The sequence below is a fragment of the Protomyctophum bolini genome (assembly GCF_963924005.1).
Source record: "Protomyctophum bolini genome assembly, chromosome: 5".
NCBI classification, from domain to species: domain Eukaryota; kingdom Metazoa; phylum Chordata; class Actinopteri; order Myctophiformes; family Myctophidae; genus Protomyctophum; species Protomyctophum bolini.
The window spans coordinates 39,701,926-39,722,091 of NC_137866.1; the positions used below are offsets into that span (position 1 = coordinate 39,701,926).

General features: G+C 44.4%; 1 protein-coding gene across 1 annotated transcript in view; it reads left to right on the top strand.

Annotated features, from left to right (window-relative positions):
* Nucleotides 1-20,166, top strand: part of LOC308315869 (rap1 GTPase-activating protein 1-like) — an 81,597-nt gene that overhangs the window by 32,542 nt on the left and 28,889 nt on the right. The window contains exon 3 of the mRNA XM_080764103.1: nucleotides 14,885-14,978. Coding sequence (XP_080620229.1) covers nucleotides 14,885-14,978 — 94 coding nt within the window. The remainder of the gene's footprint in view (nucleotides 1-14,884; nucleotides 14,979-20,166) is intronic.

Here is a 20,166-nt window from a genome sequence, read left to right on the forward strand (position 1 = left end):
GGGAGAGAGAGGGAAATGTTGAGATGATGGCAGATAAAAAGAGCTTTTTTTTCAGTCGAGGGCTGAGATCAGTGAGTCAGGGGAACTGTGTGTTTCGGCTAGAGGTTGGGTGTTTAATGGTGTTGAGTCAGCTCAGGATGTGCTCCGTGCGTGGGACAGATTTAATACTGGGATCATTTTAGACTAGAGGGTTCTGGAGCAGAACATTTTAGAAAACAACTTTATGTTTGCAGTCGTGTGCATGCCTTTTCATCACCCCTTTTGTTTGTGCTACTGACACGTATGTGTTATCCATTGTTTAGTTCACATCAGGCTTATATTTGCATAATTTATAAAATTGTACCAGTTAGCTGTTTATTTAATGTTGCATATGGATGTTAACATACGGTTTTACAGCTTGTGTGAGTGGGGGTGAGAGAGAGAGAGGTTTAAACACCTCCTCTTCCTGTGTGCGCGTGAGCATACAACCCTGTTTATTTTGTCGGCTGACAGTTTCAGTGCATAAGCATACAGTACGCACCTGAGGGGCCGAAACTTACACACGCCATGCATGCTACAGTCTCTCTGGTTCTGCATCACGCTGAGTAATTGGTAGGGTGTGTATACGTCTGTAATTGTATTAATTAGTTTTAGGATGTCTTGATTGATTGTGATGTTCCTGTTCTATTGTGTACCTACTCTACTTCTGTGCCCTGTATCTGAAACCTTTACTGCTGGGCTGCCTCTCTGGCGCCTGAATTTCCCCTGCAGGATCAATAAAGGATCAATAAAGGTAAACAACTGTCACTTATCAAAGCTTTGACTACTGTAAAGAATGCCGCAGCACGCTTGGTCTTCAAGCAGACGACATTTCCTTCTCCGCTCCCTCCATTGGCTCCCTGTTACTGCCCCGGCGTGACCCGCACAGAATACAAAAAACTGATGTTGGCCTACTAGAATTTTGCGCCCGCTTCGCGGCCACTCTAATCCCAGAGTTACTTCGCCACGCACTCCGCGGCAGAAGTGCCCTGTTTGCATGAATGAAACTGTATGTAATCGCGCCTGTGTGTGTGTGTGTGTGTGTGTGTGTGGGGGGTGGCTTACAGACGTGCGTGTGTGTGTGTGTGTGTGTGTGTGTGAAATCCAAAGTACTCGGCAGTAGCGCCAAAGCGATCGTTGTAATGTTAATATCGGCACGAACCAAGTAGTGACAAAGAACAATGTTGATGTAAGTAAGGGATTCGCTGTGTCAGTGATATTTTAAAGACAGACATTTAGAAGGAATAAGCAAAATCCAATTCGTCCCCTTCCTTGTTTGTGTCTTCTCCAACGCTGCAGATTCTGAATTTCTGAGAGCTAGTGACGTGTGAGCCGGGGGCGGGCCTGGTGTGGGCTGAGAGCTGGTGACTCTGATTGGCTTGCCACATCTTTTCCGCACATCTTTTTCCGAACACGTTTTAATTGGCTGGAGCGCACATCTTTTGGCCACGTGACCAACTTGACAAATGTTAAAATAGATAGGAAGCAACCAATATGGCACCCCCATAATCTCCAAAGCCGGATCCTACCCCTCCCGCTCACTCAGATAAGCTTACACAGGGGCGTACGTCTGCTAAATGCTTAAATTGTCTATAACACAAGGGGAGGGGAAAAGACTTGCACACCTGAGGGACCAAACGTAGCATACGCACGCACAACGTGAGGGGCCAAACGTCCCGTTTGATCAGAGGAAACTTTATGTCTGTGACATTTACGCAGCTCTACTGGGAGCTGAGGGGGACAACATGTGTTATTGACTGACAATCATTACAGCCATTATAAACCGCTTCTGCTGTGAGGCCCAGACATAATCAACCTACTCAAGTCCTATACGTTACAGTCGGTGTACACTAGTAACTGTGTGTGTGTGTGTGCGCATCTATAGACTTTGTCATGCGGTTGCCATGGCAACGGCCCCAGCCAGCTTACATGTCGTAGCTGTCAGGGAGAAAACTCATATAGTTCATCTTCTTCATATATGTCTTCCGTAAATGAATGGCCTATGCTTCGTCACGCAAGTGTGTCAAACAAAGGTAGCGAAAATAACCGATCAGATGTGCTATTCTTGTTGCTACATTTTAATTTTGTTTGTGGGTTTTACTCAAATATCGAACCAATGAAGTATTAACGAGCTTGTGACTAAACAATAATGACATTGGATCCATTGGAACTCAGCTTCTCTTTTTTTTTGTTGCCCTTTTACATATCCTGACACGGTAACCGTGTTAGTTGCACATACAAGGTTTCCAGCCGACGGCGCTGGGAGAGTAAATGAATGAGATGCAGAGCAGAGAGAGAGCGTCCATTAAACAGCATGCAGGCAGGCGGTATACGGCTGCTTGTCCCCTCAATGGATGAGGGCATGGGGGAGGGGCTCCTACTGTCAAGGGAGTCGCCAGCAAGGGCAGAATCCGTTTTACCGGCCCGGCAGGCCGGTAAAAAGGGCCGGCCGGCCGGTCCTTAAAAGGGCCGGCCGGTCCTTAAAAGGGCCGGCCGGTCTTAAAAGGGCCGGCCGGTCCTTAAAAGGGCCGGCCGGTCTTAAAAGGGCCGGCCGGTCTTAAAAGGGCCGGCCGGTCTTAAAAGGGCCGGCCGGTTGTAAAAAGGGCCGGCCGGTCGTAAAAAGGGCCGGCCGGTCGTAAAAAGGGCCGGCCGGCCGATTTTTTTTTTTTTTTTTTTTTTTTTTTTTTTAAGTTAATTTTTTTTTTTTTTGTAACTCTGTCATTTCTCAACCGTTTTGGATGGGGGTGGTCTCATTTGAATCGTGCCGCCCCCCCCGGGGGCATCCTTGGGGGTCTCAAAGTTGGGGGACCCCCCGGGACCCCCAGGGACCCCCAAATGGTAACTCTGTCATTTCTCTACCGTTTTGGATGGGGGTGGTCTCATTTGAATCGTGCCGCCCCCCCGGGGGCATCCTTGGGGGTCTCAAAGTTGGGGGACCCCCCGGGACCCCCAAATGGTAACTCTGTCATTTCTCAACCGTTTTGGATGGGGGTGGTCTCATTTGAATCGTGTCGCGTCCCCGGGGGAGTCTTTGGGGGTCTCAAGGTTGGGGGGCCCCCAGGGACCCCCAAATGGTAACTGTCATTTCTCTACCGTTTTGGACGGGGGTGGTCTCATTTGAATCGTGTCGCGTCCCCGGGGGAGTCTTTGGGGGTCTCAAGGTTGGGGGGCCCCCAGGGACCCCCAGGGACCCCCAAATGGTAACTCTGTCATTTCTCAACCGTTTTGGATGGGGGTGGTCTCATTTGAATCGTGTCGCGTCCCCGGGGGAGTCTTTGGGAGTCTCAAGGTTGGGGGGCCCCCAGGGACCCCCAGGGACCCCCAAATGGTAACTCTGTCATTTCTCAACCGTTTTGGATGGGGGTGGTCTCATTTGAATCGTGTCGCCCCCCCGGGGGCATCCTTGGGGGTCTCAAAGTTGGGGGACCCCCAGGGACCCCCAAATGGTAACTCTGTCATTTCTCTACCGTTTTGGATGGGGGTGGTCTCATTTGAATCGTGTCGCCCCCCCGGGGGCATCCTTGGGGGTCTCAAAGTTGGGGGACCTCCAGGGACCCCCAAATGGTAACTCTGTCATTTCTCTACCGTTTTGGACGGGGGTGGTGTCATTTGAATCGTGTCGCGTCCCTGGGGGCGTCTTTGGGGGTCTCAAGGTTGGGGGGCCCCCGGGGACCCCCAAATGGTAACTATGTCATTTCTCTACCGTTTTGGACGGGGGTGGTCTCATTTGAATCGTCTCGCCCCCCCGGGGGCGTCTTTGGGGGTCTCAAGGTCTCAGGGACCCCCAAATTGTAACTCTGTCATTTATCTACTTTTTTGGACGTGGGGGTTAGCTTGTTGCACTTACTCACTCATCATTTTCATTGTAATGGATTTATTGACATTCAATTCAAATTGTCATTTATTTAATCATGATGCATTTAATTTGTATAACAGCATTTTAAAAATCAAATCCTCTTAAAGTTAATTTAGACTAAATGTCAAGGCAAAATTGTGTTAATATTTATTCATACATTTTCTATGATGAATTATACAGTTATTATTATTATTAATTATACAGGGCGCATCGGACGTTGTGATTTTTCAGGGAGGCCGCCAACTCGTGACAGGGAGTCCTAAAACTGCTGAAATGTTTTGAAAAAATGTGGATTATTTTTTGAAACTTTTTTTTTTCCAAATATGACAAGATGTTTCACTTGTGCTGTATGCTTCATTATGTAAAATGTGTTTGAAATGAAATGTAATGTGACATGTTTTGAATTACATTGCGTTCAAGAAATTGTCATTGTCTTAATATTATTATGTGAATTTGATATGAATTGATTCGCCAATGTAGTTGCTAATGAATGAATGTATGAAATACTTTATTTTATCTCATGCATAATTGTAATGTTTTAAAAAATGAAATAAAAATGTAAAAAAAAAAATGCATGAGAAAACAACGGGTCTTCGCTCTTCGCGCATGCGCACATCTACAGTACCCTGTTGAATGCATATTCCATACACTTGAATATAAACACATGGTTGAGATAACATTGTTCATTTGTGTCTAACATCAATGGGAACTAGAGATGCTAAGTGCTAACATTGATAACAGCTAAAGTGCATTAATGGCAAACTTTTTTTTTAAATGTTCTTTTTTAGCCTATATTGTGTATGGACACAATAGCTACATTTTAGACTGTATCATTATTGTATATTATATTTAAATAAAATAGACAGACAAACAGACAGACAGATAGATTGGCAGGCAGGCAGACAGACAGACAGTGTGTGCGTATACAGTGTGTGTGCGTGCGTGCGTGCTTCATCGTATTTATTATTATTATTATTAATAATAATAATATTTATACTTCATTGTATTTAATATTATTATTATTATTATTATTATTATTATTATTATTATTACTATTACTATTACTATTACTATTACTATTATTTATATTTATATTTATATTTATACTTTATTGTATTTATTATTATTATTATTATTATTATTATTATTATTATTATTTATATTTATACTTCATCATATTTTTATTATTATTATTATTTTATCTCTTTTCCTACTTGGATCCGTAGCCACTGGCACTGCCTGGTTTGTCCATCTGTACCTGCATGCATAGATTGATTGCTCAGTAGGGCCAGTAGGGCCAAGTTAGGGCCCTAGGAAGGAGGGAGAAAGGAAGGAAGCAAGGAAGCCCAGTAGGGCCCAGTAGAACCCAGTAGGACCCAGTAGGACCCAATAGGGCCCAGTAGGGCCCAGTTAGGGCCCTAGGAAGGAGGGAGGAAGGAAGGAAGGAAGCAAGGAAGGAGTGTGAGTGTGAGTGTGAGTGTGTGTGTGTGTGTGTGTGTGTGTGTGCAATGCAATTGGGGTACTTGGTATGCTAAATGATGTATAGGAGTCGAGTGGCACACACACACACACACACACACACACACACACACACACACACACACACACACACACTCACACTCCTTCCTTGCTTCCTTCCTCCCTCCTTCCTAGGACCCTAACTTGGCCCTACTGGCCCTACTGAGCAATCAATCTATGCATGCAGGTACAGATGGACAAACCAGGCAGTGCCAGTGGCTACGGATTCAAGTAGGAAAAGACATAAAATACTAATAATAATAAATACGATGAAGTATAAATATAAATAATAATAATAATAATAATAATATTAAATACAATGAAGTATAAATATAAATATTAATAATAATAAATACGATGAAGCACACACGCACACACACACTGTATACGCACACACGCACACACACACACACACTGTATACGCACGCACACACACACACACACAAACACACTGTATACGCACGCACGCACACACACACACACACACTGTATACGCACGCACGCACACACACACACACACTGTATACGCACGCACGCACACACACACACACACTGTATACGCACGCACACACACACACACTGTATATGCATGCACGCACACACACACACTGTATACGCACGCACACACACACAAACACTGTATACACACGCACGCACACACACAGACTGTATACGCACGCACGTACGCACGCACGCACGCATACACGCACGCACAATGTATGCGCATGCACGCACACACACTGTATACGCACGCACACACTGTCTGTCTGTCTGCCTGTCTGTCTGTCTGTCTGTCTGCCTGCCTGTCTGTCTGTCTGTCTGTCTGTCTGTCTGTTTGTCTGTTTGTCTATTTTTTTTAATATAATATACAATAATGATACAGTCTAAAATGTAGCTATTGTGTCCATACACAATATAGGCTAAAAAAGAACATTTAAAAAAAAAAGTTTGCCATGTGCAAGTTTCGAACTCGCACCTACATGGAGCAGTGACTCCAGGGGCGAGAGCGCTGACCGCTACACTACCAAAGGACTACATTAATTTCGAGATTTGTACTACTAGGATAAATAACCTGCACCGCGGCAGGCAAAATAAAAATACCAAAGTCAACCTTTTACGTCGCAAATGGGTAGCTATAGACCCGACGAGTCATCAAACCGCCACGAGGAGTTCTAATATGCCGACGTATTCATCAAACCGCCACAACGTATAATAAACCGCCATACAACGTATTAATTAATAGTTGCGACTTACGTCAACCGCCTTTAACAGTTGTATTGAGTTGTACTTGAAATGTACTGTAATTCTGCAAACTTAATAAACCAACCAATCATGACTTGAAAAAGAAGACACTTTAGTGGCTTGTATATCTGCTGTTAATGGTGCGTTTCGTCTATTTTTGTTTTTACAGTAAAATGTACCTGCTTTGCACTACTGCATGCTTCAATGAGGAATGCTAACAACAGAACCATGCTAGTTAGCTAACACATCGTACGGACTGGTCTATTTTATTGTAACCACAGTTTACATTAGTGTATGTGTTTATTTCTAGTTTTATATAAAAGCAACAAAATACATTTTCGTTGTGGCTTGACTGTTTATTGCACAGTAATTGAGTAATTAATTGCACAGTTTTGTCGGGTAACGGCGAGCCTTGTCAGAGGGAAATAGATTGGTTAAATGTCCATTACTGAAAAGTGTGTGTGTGAGAGAGCTATAGTAAGAATAATATGCAAATTGTTCTCTCTGTCTCCCTCCCATAAATAAATATCTATCATGACAATGTCAAGATTTACCATGTGGGGGTCCCCGAACCTCCTCCCGATAATGCGCCCATAGAGGCAACACGATTCCAACCAACCCCTGTCCAAAACAGTTGAGAATTGATAGTTACCATGGGGGGGTCCCCGCACTTTGAGACCCCCAAAGACACCCCCGGGGACGCAACACGATTCAAATGAGACCACCCCCATCCAAAACGGTTGAGAAATGACAGAGTTACCATTTGGGGGTCCCTGGGGGTCCCTGGGGGCCCCCCAACCTTGAGACTCCCAAAGACTCCCCCGGGGACGCGACACGATTCAAATGAGACCACCCCCATCCAAAACGGTTGAGAAATGACAGAGTTACCATTTGGGGGTCCCTGGGGGTCCCGGGGGGTCCCCCAACTTTGAGACCCCCAAGGATGCCCCCGGGGGGGCGGCACGATTCAAATGAGACCACCCCCATCCAAAACGGTTGAGAAATGACAGAGTTACCATTTGGGGGTCCCTGGGGGTCCCGGGGGGTCCCCCAACTTTGAGACCCCCAAGGATGCCCCCGGGGGGGCGACACGATTCAAATGAGACCACCCCCATCCAAAACGGTTGAGAAATGACAGAGTTACCATTTGGGGGTCCCTGGGGGTCCCGGGGGGTCCCCCAACTTTGAGACCCCCAAGGATGCCCCCGGGGGGGCGGCACGATTCAAATGAGACCACCCCCATCCAAAACGGTTGAGAAATGACAGAGTTACCATTTGGGGGTCCCTGGGGGTCCCGGGGGGTCCCCCAACTTTGAGACCCCCAAGGATGCCCCCGGGGGGGCGGCACGATTCAAATGAGACTACCCCCATCCAAAACGGTTGAGAAATGACAGAGTTACCATTTGGGGGTCCCTGGGGGTCCCGGGGGGTCCCCCAACTTTGAGACCCCCAAGGATGCCCCCGGGGGGGCGGCACGATTCAAATGAGACCACCCCCATCCAAAACGGTTGAGAAATGACAGAGTTACCATTTGGGGGTCCCTGGGGGTCCCGGGGGGTCCCCCAACTTTGAGACCCCCAAGGATGCCCCCGGGGGGGCGGCACGATTCAAATGAGACCACCCCCATCCAAAACGGTTGAGAAATGACAGAGTTACCATTTGGGGGTCCCTGGGGGTCCCGGGGGGTCCCCCAACTTTGAGACCCCCAAGGATGCCCCCGGGGGGGCGGCACGATTCAAATGAGACCACCCCCATCCAAAACGGTAGAGAAATGACAGAGTTACCATTTGGGGGTCCCTGGGGGTCCCCGGGGGGTCCCCGAACCTTGAGACCCCCAAAGACGCCCCCGGGAACGCAACACGATTCAAATGAGACCACCCCCATCCAAAACGGTTGAGAAATGACAGAGTTACCAAAAAAAAAAATTAACTTGAAAAAAAAAAAAAAAAAAAAAAAAAAAAAAAAAATCCGGCCGGCCGACCCTTAAAACGACCGGCCGGCCCTTTTTACAACCGGCCGGCCCTTTTAAGACCGGCCGGCCCTTTTAAGACCGGCCGGCCCTTTTAAGGACCGGCCGGCCCTTTTAAGGACCGGCCGGCCCTTTTTACCGGCCCTTTTTACCGGCCGGCCCTTTTAAGGACCGGCCGGCCCTTTTTACCGGCCCTTTTTACCGGCCCTTTTTACCGGCCCTTTTTACCGGCCGGCCCTTTTAAGGACCGGCCGGCCCTTTTAAGGACCGGCCGGCCCTGTTTACCGGCCGGCCTGCCGGGCCGGTAAAACGGATTCTGCCCTCCCTCGGAGTCGCCAAGGAAGAGGTGTGTGTGACTGTGTGTGTGACTGTGTGTGTGACTGTGTGTGTGTGTGTGTGTGTGTGTGTGTGTGTGTGTGTGTGTGTGTGTGTGTGTGTGTGTGAGAAACAGTGAGGGGGAGGAGAGAGAGCAGTGACATGGGAGGGGTGTGACAGTACACTCGTAGCCAGCAGGTGTGTAATTGAACTGAAGCCGCAAGTGAATAAACTGAGGTTTAAGAGACGGTGAGTAATAGACGGAGAGAGAGAGACACACACACACACACACACACACACACACACACACACACACACACACACACACAGAAAGACAGAGACCAGCAGGCAGATAGAGAGAGAGTGATAATAGAGAAAGACGCAGAGACTGACAGACACAGAAGGGGAGGGACACACACACAGATACAGAGAGAGAGAGAGAGAGAGAGAGAGACCGTCAGACAGACACAGAGAGAAACAGAGACTGACAGACATAGAGAGAGCGAGAGGGATTTAAGTGTGACAGAAGCTGTGAGAGTGAGTCATCGTCCCGCTCGCTGGTCACTGGCCGGTGTTTGGTGGGAGCGTCCTGCATCGTGCTGCCTGCCACCGTACGTACGTGTGAGTAACTTTTGCTGCTTGTCTCCTCCATACAGTGGTACAGTAATGGTACAGTACGGCCAGTCACCTTGGCAGTGCTGTATGTTGTTGTTATGTAAGTTGTTGTGGATGAAGCTGTGGCTTAGAGCTGGCTGTGCTGTACGTTGAATCTTGTGTGGGAGGGCTTGCTCTTTACATGTTGTTGCAGGAAGATGCTACAGGCTCGTACGGAGAGCGGAGCGGGCGGCAGGTGTGTGGACTGTGGAGCGCGGTCTAATGCAGTGGTGTTCAAAGTGTGTGTGTGTGTGTGTAGGGGGGGCCAGGTGGCGTCAGTGAGGCCATTTAGAAAAAAGTGAAAATTGGAAGAAAGAAATCATGAAGAAAATAATGACACTCCGAATTTAGTCATTATTGTCGTAAAAAATATATATATATATATATATATATTTTTTACTCTTATTTTATTTTTCCAATTATAGTGTCACCACAAGTTGTGAACTTATAGCTCCGCTCTGTGCTGCTGATGGAATGGCTGCATGGGGGGATGTGTCTTGTTGGCACTGGCACTGGCAGTCCGGGTTAGAAAGATGTTGAATGTCATCCTTGGTTAGAAAGACTTGCCCGTTCGAATAATATGAACACCAAATGATGTACAGTGTGGCTAATGCGATTTATAGATCCTATTATTGATGTATATATTTTGAGGTGTAATCAGTCTGGTGTCGGAGGCACTTGTCTGTCGGGCAAGGAGTTCAGGAAAGGTGCAATTATGTGGAAATCGAAGTATGGTTGGCTCGAAGGCACAGACTCCTTCGGAAATATAGGCCCCTCCCACTGATTTAGCTAACCAATTACAATGTCAAATCACCCCTGTGATCAGCATGATTCAATACTACATCCGTCTACACAGAGACCCACCCTTGGTAACGCCCCGCCTGCATCTATCTGACTGACTGACTGACTGACTGACTGACTCGCACAAAGTTCTTAATTTGTCACTACTGTTTGATCTGCAGCACTGATTAATGTAATTTATTGTGTTATGATGAGTCTCTTCCCTTCATCTTTATCCTTTTTAGTATAATCTAACTAAAACTCACTCAATGTCTGAATGTCTGTCTACTCTGAATGAATGTCTGAAACACTGTCGTAGCTCCTCACATCGCTCCGACTTTTCACACAGCCATTGACCATACTATTACGGTCTTAACAAAGCCCTTTTTCAATTTAACAAATTATAAAATGATATATATAAATGATAAATGCATAATGAATTCATTGGTGAATTAAAATTTCCCATCGACTTACATGGGAAAATGCGACACCTCACACCCCTGCCCCCTAGCATCACCTGCATCACTGGCCACAGTTCTTGGCGTTACCCCACTGTCATGCTTCCTCTGCTACAGCCGCAACACAACAAACCGTGGCCTATACAATTTCGCGCCTGGCCCAGCGCTGTGACTGCCGACACACTGCGATGACCATATTTCATCTGCTGGACTCAGCAGACTGGACTGTAACATTCCACCACTGCGACCATGCGCTTTCCACTGAAGGATACATCACTTTCCTAGTAGCCTAAAGGTGTTTCGAGACCACAAAATGGAATGAGCGGGTCCATTTGGTTCGATCACATAATCCACCACTCAAGGGAGGGGGAAGACAGCTATAGCTCTTGCTGCTCTTACATGGAAACGACTGAGCTGGCGTGAGCGGGTCAGTGTTGTGATGTCAGAACAGGCCAGCTCCATAGCCTGGGCAAGGGCCCTGTCCAGAGCCCGGGCAGAGGCCTTTTGTGGCGCTTCTGGACAACCGTGGGTCCGACCGACTCGACACCCGGCACTGCACTGCCTGTGGGGGTGTGGAACGTGTGTGTCAAATTTGAAATCGGTGCGGTGAACGGTTCTTGAGTTATGTGGATTAAAGCCGCCCCCTATGGATGAAAATGGAATTGCTCTCTGTTGAATCAACCACCCTTGTCATGCGATTACAATCTGGGGTGGATTGGACATTCCGTTTGTGATTTGTGACATTTGTTGTGGCATTTTTTTGTAAATTGGGGATATGCGTCGTGACCCAATACAAGGAATCCTGGGAAATAAAATCTTTTTTGATTATACGACCTACGATTCAAGAGTTATAAAGGGAAAATATAAAGTGGACTCTTATTGTGTCACCATGAGGCCTACTGATGTAATTATTACATTAATTTTAATAATTATTATGAACCTCCCCTCCAAGTTTTGTAACTGTTGCCCTTACAGTTTCTGAGAGAAAAATACTTGATGTGAGTTTTCTCATTGGGGAAAATTATTTCTCTAATAACTTTAATTAACATAATTGCATTTGTTAAATTGAAAAAAGGACCTCGTTAAGACCTCCATAATATAATGGTCAATGCCTGTGTGAAAATTCAGAGCGATTGGTTTTTATCCAGTGAGAAGCCGTGACACGGTCATTCATTCAGACATTCATTCGTTCATTCATTCAGACATTCATTCATAAAGACATTTCCTTAATTATGTTATATGGTGAATGTCATGCTCTGTTAGAAAGATGCTGATGGTCCTCTGTTCGTATTATGCATGCTGTCATTATTATGTAGACACTCTCATGCCTCATACACTCACTGACATTCCAGACAGATGCATGCAAGAATGCACACACACACATACACACACACACACACACACACACACACACACACACACACACACCGTCCCACCTCCATAATGTGGGTGTGTGTGACCGTGTGATAGTTCTAATGAATAGTGTGGAACAGCTGAGGGCACACAAGTTTTACTTTCATTTCCCTGCTGCAGTGCACACACACTTGTAACACACACACGCACATACACACTAGCACGTACACAACTAAGTGACTCTTGTGTGAAAGTATCATTAACAGTACTATGAAAGAGAAAAAGCTTTAGGCTCAACTCAGTGTCTCCTTTTAAATCACTTCTGAAGGCTCACTTTTATCCATGGCTTTCCATAATTACACATGGAATGTTTGATTCCCTTACATTTTCTTTAGTTCTCAACACAGTTTTATACACGACTGTGTTTTTATTATTATTGTTATTGTTATTATTAAGTTTTATGTGAAGCACTTTGTAAGTGTTTTATAAGTGCTTTATAAAGTCTATTAATTTATAATCAACATCATCATGATTAATTATGGTAAACTAAATTGCTTTTTCTTTAGATGACCTCTAGTCTAAGATCATACAATTCTGGTCATGGTTGTAAAGGTTTTGTATGACTAATGGCACACTGTACTGCAGTATATGACGCACACATCTGCTCCTATTGCAGATATACAGTACTGTAAATTAAATACAAATACTCATGTTACTGAATATGACTTGTCATGCCAAGCTACTGCTTGTGGAACTGAGGAATGTGACACATGTCACAGAAAAGTATTTTGGCTATTTTTGAACTAATTTGAAAGTTAACATGAAAGTGCTTAGTGTGTCAGAATCAGAATCAACATTATTGTCTTTACAAGTAAAATGGGTGAAATCCGTTTTTGTGCGTTCCCAATTCCGATGTCTGTGGGTTGTATAAACATTTGACAATGAAAAGTATAAACAAGAGCTTGTGACTAAAAATAATAACTACATTAGATCGATTGGAACAAAGATTGTTCCTGAAAAGTTGAAAAGGTTTTGAACATACAAGGTTTCCACCCCAGAGTGACTATGATGTGCATTGTCATGGAGACACCATTGCAGAGTTGCTCTTCTTCATCTTTACTGAAAGTTGTTAACCAGCAGGTTGTTCTTTGTTTGTTTAGTACTACTGGCCTTGTTTTGCATTATTAATTAGCTGCAGGAATTGTTTTCCTCCGTACGTGACTAGATACAGAATGGGATAGATTAAAGCCCTGTTTTGTTAACTGGCCTGTTGAGCACCATCATCATTGTCAATGTCAATAGTGCTCTACATTACATGCAGCGTTGGCATTGATTATTGAGGTTGCGTGGAGAGGACTACAGTGCTGGTTGGCAGGGAACAAATTAGCACGATGCCCAGCAAACTCCCACCCACCACCACCCTATAAAGGTCAATGAATGTTCTGCGTGACAAGTGTCAAATGAGAAATGACGTGTCACACTAGAGAGAAAACGTGGGTCACATAGGGTTACCCAGACCGGCCAGAAGCCATAATTACGGATTTCTTTGTTTTCATCATTTTTATATCGCTATTTTTGCACACTGCCATTGGACAACAAATTATTATACTGAGCTTATGTAACCAGAGTAGACGAAGTCGATGATCAATTATCTAGTCATTTGAAAAAAATCTATTTTAATTATTTTGTGTCAATTCATTGATATGTATAGCCTTAGAAATACATATTTAAAATACCTGCGTCTTGATTATTCGTCGGTTAGAGGTTCTAAATGTCACTTCCGATAAAATTGTCAGTTAATTGCCCAGCCATACAGCAAGGTTGGAGAAGACAGATTTATTTAATGGAACGGCAGTCGTGGGGAGTGTGTCCCTAGATCCCTAAAGTGTGTCTGACTAGAGGCACTTGAGCTTAGTACTCCCAGGGTAATAAGCTACTCTTTAACCCATTCTGACCGGGCACCCATTTTGGTGTTGGCATCATGTTATGCTTTAGCTATTGAAAAATAGCAGATCTACAAGCTCATATCGCGCCACCGAGTGGCGCGATACGAGCTTGTAGGTCTGCTATTTTTGAAAAATTCGAAGAACGACTGACATTTTTAGAATCTGATCTCAGGTCAGAATGGGTTCATCAGACCAGTGTGTGTCCTGTGGAAACCTCGTATGAATCTGATCTCAGGTCAGAATGGGTTAATGGAACAGAAGAGATGAGTTGACGTTTCCTTTGAGAACCGTGTAGGTGTTTGTTTTTAGCAATGCTTTTAGGAACGCCATGAATTAATTGATGAATGCAACTTCTCACCTTTTTGTTTGGCTGAGGTTCTATTAATTGGTGACGGCAAGATTTTAGACTTTAAACTAATAAATTCAACTTTCAGTCATTCCATTTTCACCCGGAGGAAACCGTCTTTTCTGATAGTTGAGTCCTGACAGAGGATACCAGCCACTGAAAACGAGATGGAACAGGTGTGTCCAGTGGTGTTATTGTGCAAGAGATGGATGTCGCAATCTCACGAGGCTGTGTAAACTCATGTTTGCAAAGCCTAAAAGGCAAACATTATTCCATTTGTATTTTTATATGTTCGAGTGTTCAATGTCAAAAACACAATTGTGTAATGAATCGTCAACAATGATGTCATGATGGCGACAGCCGAGTGCCTCCTTCAATGAAACGTTCTCCTGTGTGTGTGTGTGTGTGTGTGTGTGTGTGTCATTCCAGGAAACAAGATGGGGCTGAGCCCCGCATCTCCACCACACTAGACCCACCGTGTGTCCAGGCCTCGCTCCCGTTCAGCGTCTCACTTCTCCACAAGGTAGGGAGACCACCACACATGCTGCTGGCAGTGTATAGGGTGGGGGTTGGGCAGGGCTTGAACTTTGAACCATGGTCCACTGTACGATCTTTCACCCGTGATATTTGTGAGTTGTCTCTCTCTATCTGGTCTGATCACCTTCGTGTGTGTGTGTGTGTGTGTGTGTGTGTGTGTGTGTGTGTGTGTACATTCACATGTATACATTCACATGTAGACATTCACATGTAGACATTCCATCCTCTTTATTGTCCACCACACTACCCTTCAGTCGTTGGTGGTGTAGATCTTTGGATGACATCCAAACACATTACCAGTCGAAAAGGAAATGTTCCTGGCTTTATGCAATAACAAATCTCAGATACTGACATAACTGTTGTTCTGGCAGGAGATCCAGCATTATCAGTGATCCTCACTCCAAAATTCCACTTCCGCCGGTGCTGAATCTACTGTATGTTTAATGCTGCTGCTTATGTTTTATAGACCAATTGATATGCAGCCAGTAGCATGTATGTAGTAGATTAGTCATCGGACATGAGCAAATATTTGTATTACTACTGCAAGAGCCTGTCCTCGTAACCCAAGTTAAACCCGACAAATATTTGACTGGTATTTGTAAATGACTATGCTTTGATTGGGAGATGAAGAGCAAATGGATGAGATGAACAGAAAGAGCATTGAAGGATTATAGGATGTATCACTTTAATCACATCACTGACAAACCAGGTTAGTCTGCAATTAATCCCAACAGGTTTGTGATCAGAATAGGGAATTAATGTCAATATGTGAAAATATAGTATATCTGAAACTGACATTTAGAACCAATAACAGACTTAATTGAACCCATTCTGACCTGAGATCAGATTCAAAAAATGTCTTCTACATCCTGACAGTTTTCATTCTGACCTGAGATCAGATTCTAAAAATGTTTTCTACGGTATGTCAGTCGCTCTTCGATTTAAAAAAAATAGCAGACCTACCATCTCGTAGCGCGCCAGTCACACACACACACACACGCACACACACACACAAAAACACACACACAAATGAACAATCATTATTCATAGTTAACACGCATCAAGCCAGCTCAAGCTCCAGCACACGACTCATCAACAAAATGTATTAGATTAACTACTGTAATTATAACATTACTCCAGATGGGATTCTGAGTCTGACCCTGTTTTTCTAGAAGTTAAAATATAGTACATTATTTGTAGACATCGCTAGTGGTAATATAGGCCTACTACACTTCTATTACCATATAAATATAATGGCCAGGGCCGTGGCTCAGTGGTCCAGGCACCTTGGCTGGTAATACAGTCTGGCAGTGTGCCACGGGTTCGACTCCCGATCCCGACGGCCTTTGCTGCATGTCTTCCCCCCCATCTCTCTCCCCATTTCCTGTCAGCCTACTGTCTGTCCCTCCATACAAAAATATAAAATAAAGGCCACAAAAAAACAAAAACATGAATATAATAAGGATGCCTTGGCTTATACTGTACCATGTCACTGACATGACATGGGCTAGCTGTGACCAATATGAATAAAGAGACTAACCTAATATAATACAGGTGTAAGTATAATGTACAAGCTATCACTGATATGAACATACAGTACATCTTTTGTCAAGGAAGATAATATGAAGATAATATGACAGGATATGGATATGAGGCTATTACTGTATGTGTACACTGTAAACCAGCCTACACGCAGATCATTTAGTATGTACAGGAGATGGATAATATATTTACAGTCAATCAACAGCGTTGGCGTATAATGAACAATATACCATCTGTCAGAAGTAAAACATAGCACTTGACCTAAGCAGATCCTAAGTTTTCAGACTGTGTGTGGGTGTGTGTGGAGGACAGAATTTGTTGCTCATGACAGTTATTGTGCTTCTTTTGCTGATGACAAACCTCACTGTGCTTGTCATCAGTAAGGTCTTAATGAGGACATTCCCTGCATCACCCTCCATATCATCAACCTCCTCCTCCGTTCTGTTCACTTTCTCACTTTGAGATTTGTTTTCTTTCTAGAAGAAACACACTTCTACTTCTCACCACAAATGTGTCTTGTCTCTCACCTCCCACAATCTGCCTCTCTCCATCGCTGTCAGTGTAATTTATATAGTACAGTAAATCTGTTCTATCTGCCAGTGTGTCTGACTATGTGTCACTGTATAAGCTTTGTGTGCTACAGTACTGTATGTCTGTGGAAGAGACGCAAGACAGACAGAGCGAGAGAGAGAGACAGACAGACAGACAGACAGACAGACAGAGAATGAGTTACAGAGAAAGAGAGAGAGAGAGAGTTGTTTTGCTGTTGCCAGAGTTTCCCCAAAGCCTTTAAGAGAGACACAGAGAGCAGTATTGTATAGCTTCCAATGAGGGCAGTTCAGCGTGAGATAACAGACAAATAACCTGCACACATTACCGCTTTAGTGGACAATGTTGGAGCTCAGTGGCTCTTATTCAGGTCAGCGTTTATTTTAACCACATCGAACCCTGTCGTCCCTATTCTGGGGTGAACAATAGCCAATTTACACTCTCACAAGGCATATGTAATGCTTTGTGAGCTTGTAGATCTCTCATTTTCTCGCGAAGTAACTGGAAACGGAGGGGATCATGTATAGAGCCTTAGTGTTGTCCACTAAACAAGTCCTGTAAAGGCACAGTTAATGTTCTTCAATGTAAATTCTACACAGCACCTGCCAAGGGATGTGCATACGTATGTTGCAATGTAACCTGAGACATGTTCGCTTACCTCACACATAATCACAGAACAAACAAGCAGCACAGGGACCTCCGCTCCGTAGTGTCTGATCTGATCCTCTGTCAGTCATGGACACAGCGACTGACGGGGCATGCAGGTCTACCATGGATGGAGCGGTGGAACGCGCCCATCTGTCCAGAGCTGGACAGAGACACAGCGTTTGGTGTGCCAGTCTCGTACGGGACACCTGAACCTGCTCTGCTCACTGACTTTATCCTGAGGGCACGTTTGTTTCTATTTCATTTCTTTTTTTGGGGGGGGGGGGGTTACGTTCCAGCTAAAATGGATCAAAGTCATCGCATTCAATGCCATTATCCAAGGGAATATCGGAGAAAGCCCAGGCATGTAAGTAGCATTTACAGTAGGGAATTAGTTGGAATCATGCTAAGCAGACGCTTTGGAAACTTGCTCTTCAAATCGAGGTTGGACTATTTATTCAAACAAGTCTGTTGGGGAAATAACTGCAAAGGTTTCAATGTGAAATTAAATAAATTGCCATAAAGAGGTACATAGTTCCTTTTAAAGCAGAAGACAAGTGGAACAATTCATACTTCATCCGTCCGTAGGCTACAGGACGATAACTTTATTCGTGGTGCAATTGTCCCTTGTTCTGCATAAAAAGGGTTCATCCTCCATGGGTCACGAACATGCTCTCGGCAAGTTTCATGGTAATCCATTCATTAACTTTTGATATATCTTGCGTGAAAATGAACATTTTGATCTAAGTATGGTCTCTAGTAACAAATAGTAGACTGACTTATGGGCCGTCGGACATCTTAAGAGCTGAAATCCAACAATGTAACATACTGTCATAATTCTGTGGTCGTTTCGTATGGTTTGAGCATTAACATTTTATGAATTAAAACTGTGTCTGGCCGGATCTCATGACACAATTTTGTGTCTCAAACGGCTTCTGGGTTTAACGCCATGTGACTTCACGTTTGTGCTTCTGGTTCTGTTCTACTCCCCGTGGCCAGTGCTGTTGAGAGCAGCCATGTGAGGGGGTGTTTGCCTTTAGGGCTTGAAACAGACTGTTGTTTGCCCATGGCGGAGGACTTTACTCATAACCAGTGCCACACTGAAGGCTAAGACAATATTGCTCTGTACACAAACTGTTGGACTGCGTCAGCCTTGACTCAAAGTTCCTTTCAGTCTGTATGTACTGCACCACTTTAGACTTGATGTTCCCATAGTTATAGTTCTTCTTTCGCCACTTACTCTGCTACTGATTACTAGCCAGCAGAGGTGTACAGATTTTTTACTTAAGTCAGTGCTTAAGTACAAACTCTGTACTTAAGTACTGTACTTAAGTACATTTACTTAAATGTCCACCACTAGCCAGTGAAATTTTCAGCATGCAAATTAGCCCGATAATCTTCCGAGTGTGTAAACAAATCGCTGGCTGACATGCCACAGAGCTACAGTAGATTGGAGCTGGCATGTTTTGCCGTGGCCGGGTCAAGTTGCTCACACAATGATGACTTGAAACGGCATGGAGAGCCAGCGGGGGGGAAGGGATAGAAATCATACAGGCTCTGAGTCAGGTGAAACTCTGCTTTACATAAATCACATTAATGTTGTTACTGTGTTTCGTGATAAGTTTATGAAACCACTTGCCATTGTCCCTTCACTTTCCCCCATCACTTAACTGGTGTTATAGTGTTTAACTCATGGGTAGTCAACTGAGGGTCTCGGCACCAAATCTTTGTGTGACAGGAACTTTTTAGCCAGGTTGCACCTGGCTAATGTTGAGACTAGTGAGGACCTAGTGGACACTTTTTCATGATTGGCTGCTTCTAGCACCTCTAAGCCAATGGGAGATAAAAAACCCATATTCTCTTTGCTGCACCTGGCAGTTCTTGTTTAATGTTAACCACTACATCCCTATACGGCGGGGACTTTCGCCGGAAATAGCAGATCTGCAAGCTCACAACACATCACAGCGAGAAGCATTGTAAACTTGTAGATCAACTACTTTCGGCAAGAGAGTGTAGAGTGGAAAAAAGAGTGAACCAAGTAAAAGGCCAAAGGTCAAGTTTGCTGTATTGACCGTAGTAAAATATCTGAAAATACACATTAATGAATCCAACATAAACAAAAGGTAATGAACAAACAAACAAACTGATAGTGCTGTCAAGCAAGTCTAACCTCTATGAAATCTTCGAAAAAGCTAAATCTGCAACACAATTTTATTCGATATGTAGTGAGGGTCTCCGTTTCAGCACTCTCAGCTAAGGTTACCCTGGCCTGAAAAACATTGAATAGCCGACCTGGTTTAGCTAGTGTTTTAACTAGTCTACTAGTGTCCACTAGTGTTACCCTATACTACTCCTGGTTTAGCTAGCGTTTTAACTAGTCTACTAGTGTCCACTAGTGTTACCCTATACTACTCTTAAAGGCCCCTTTTCCACCTTTC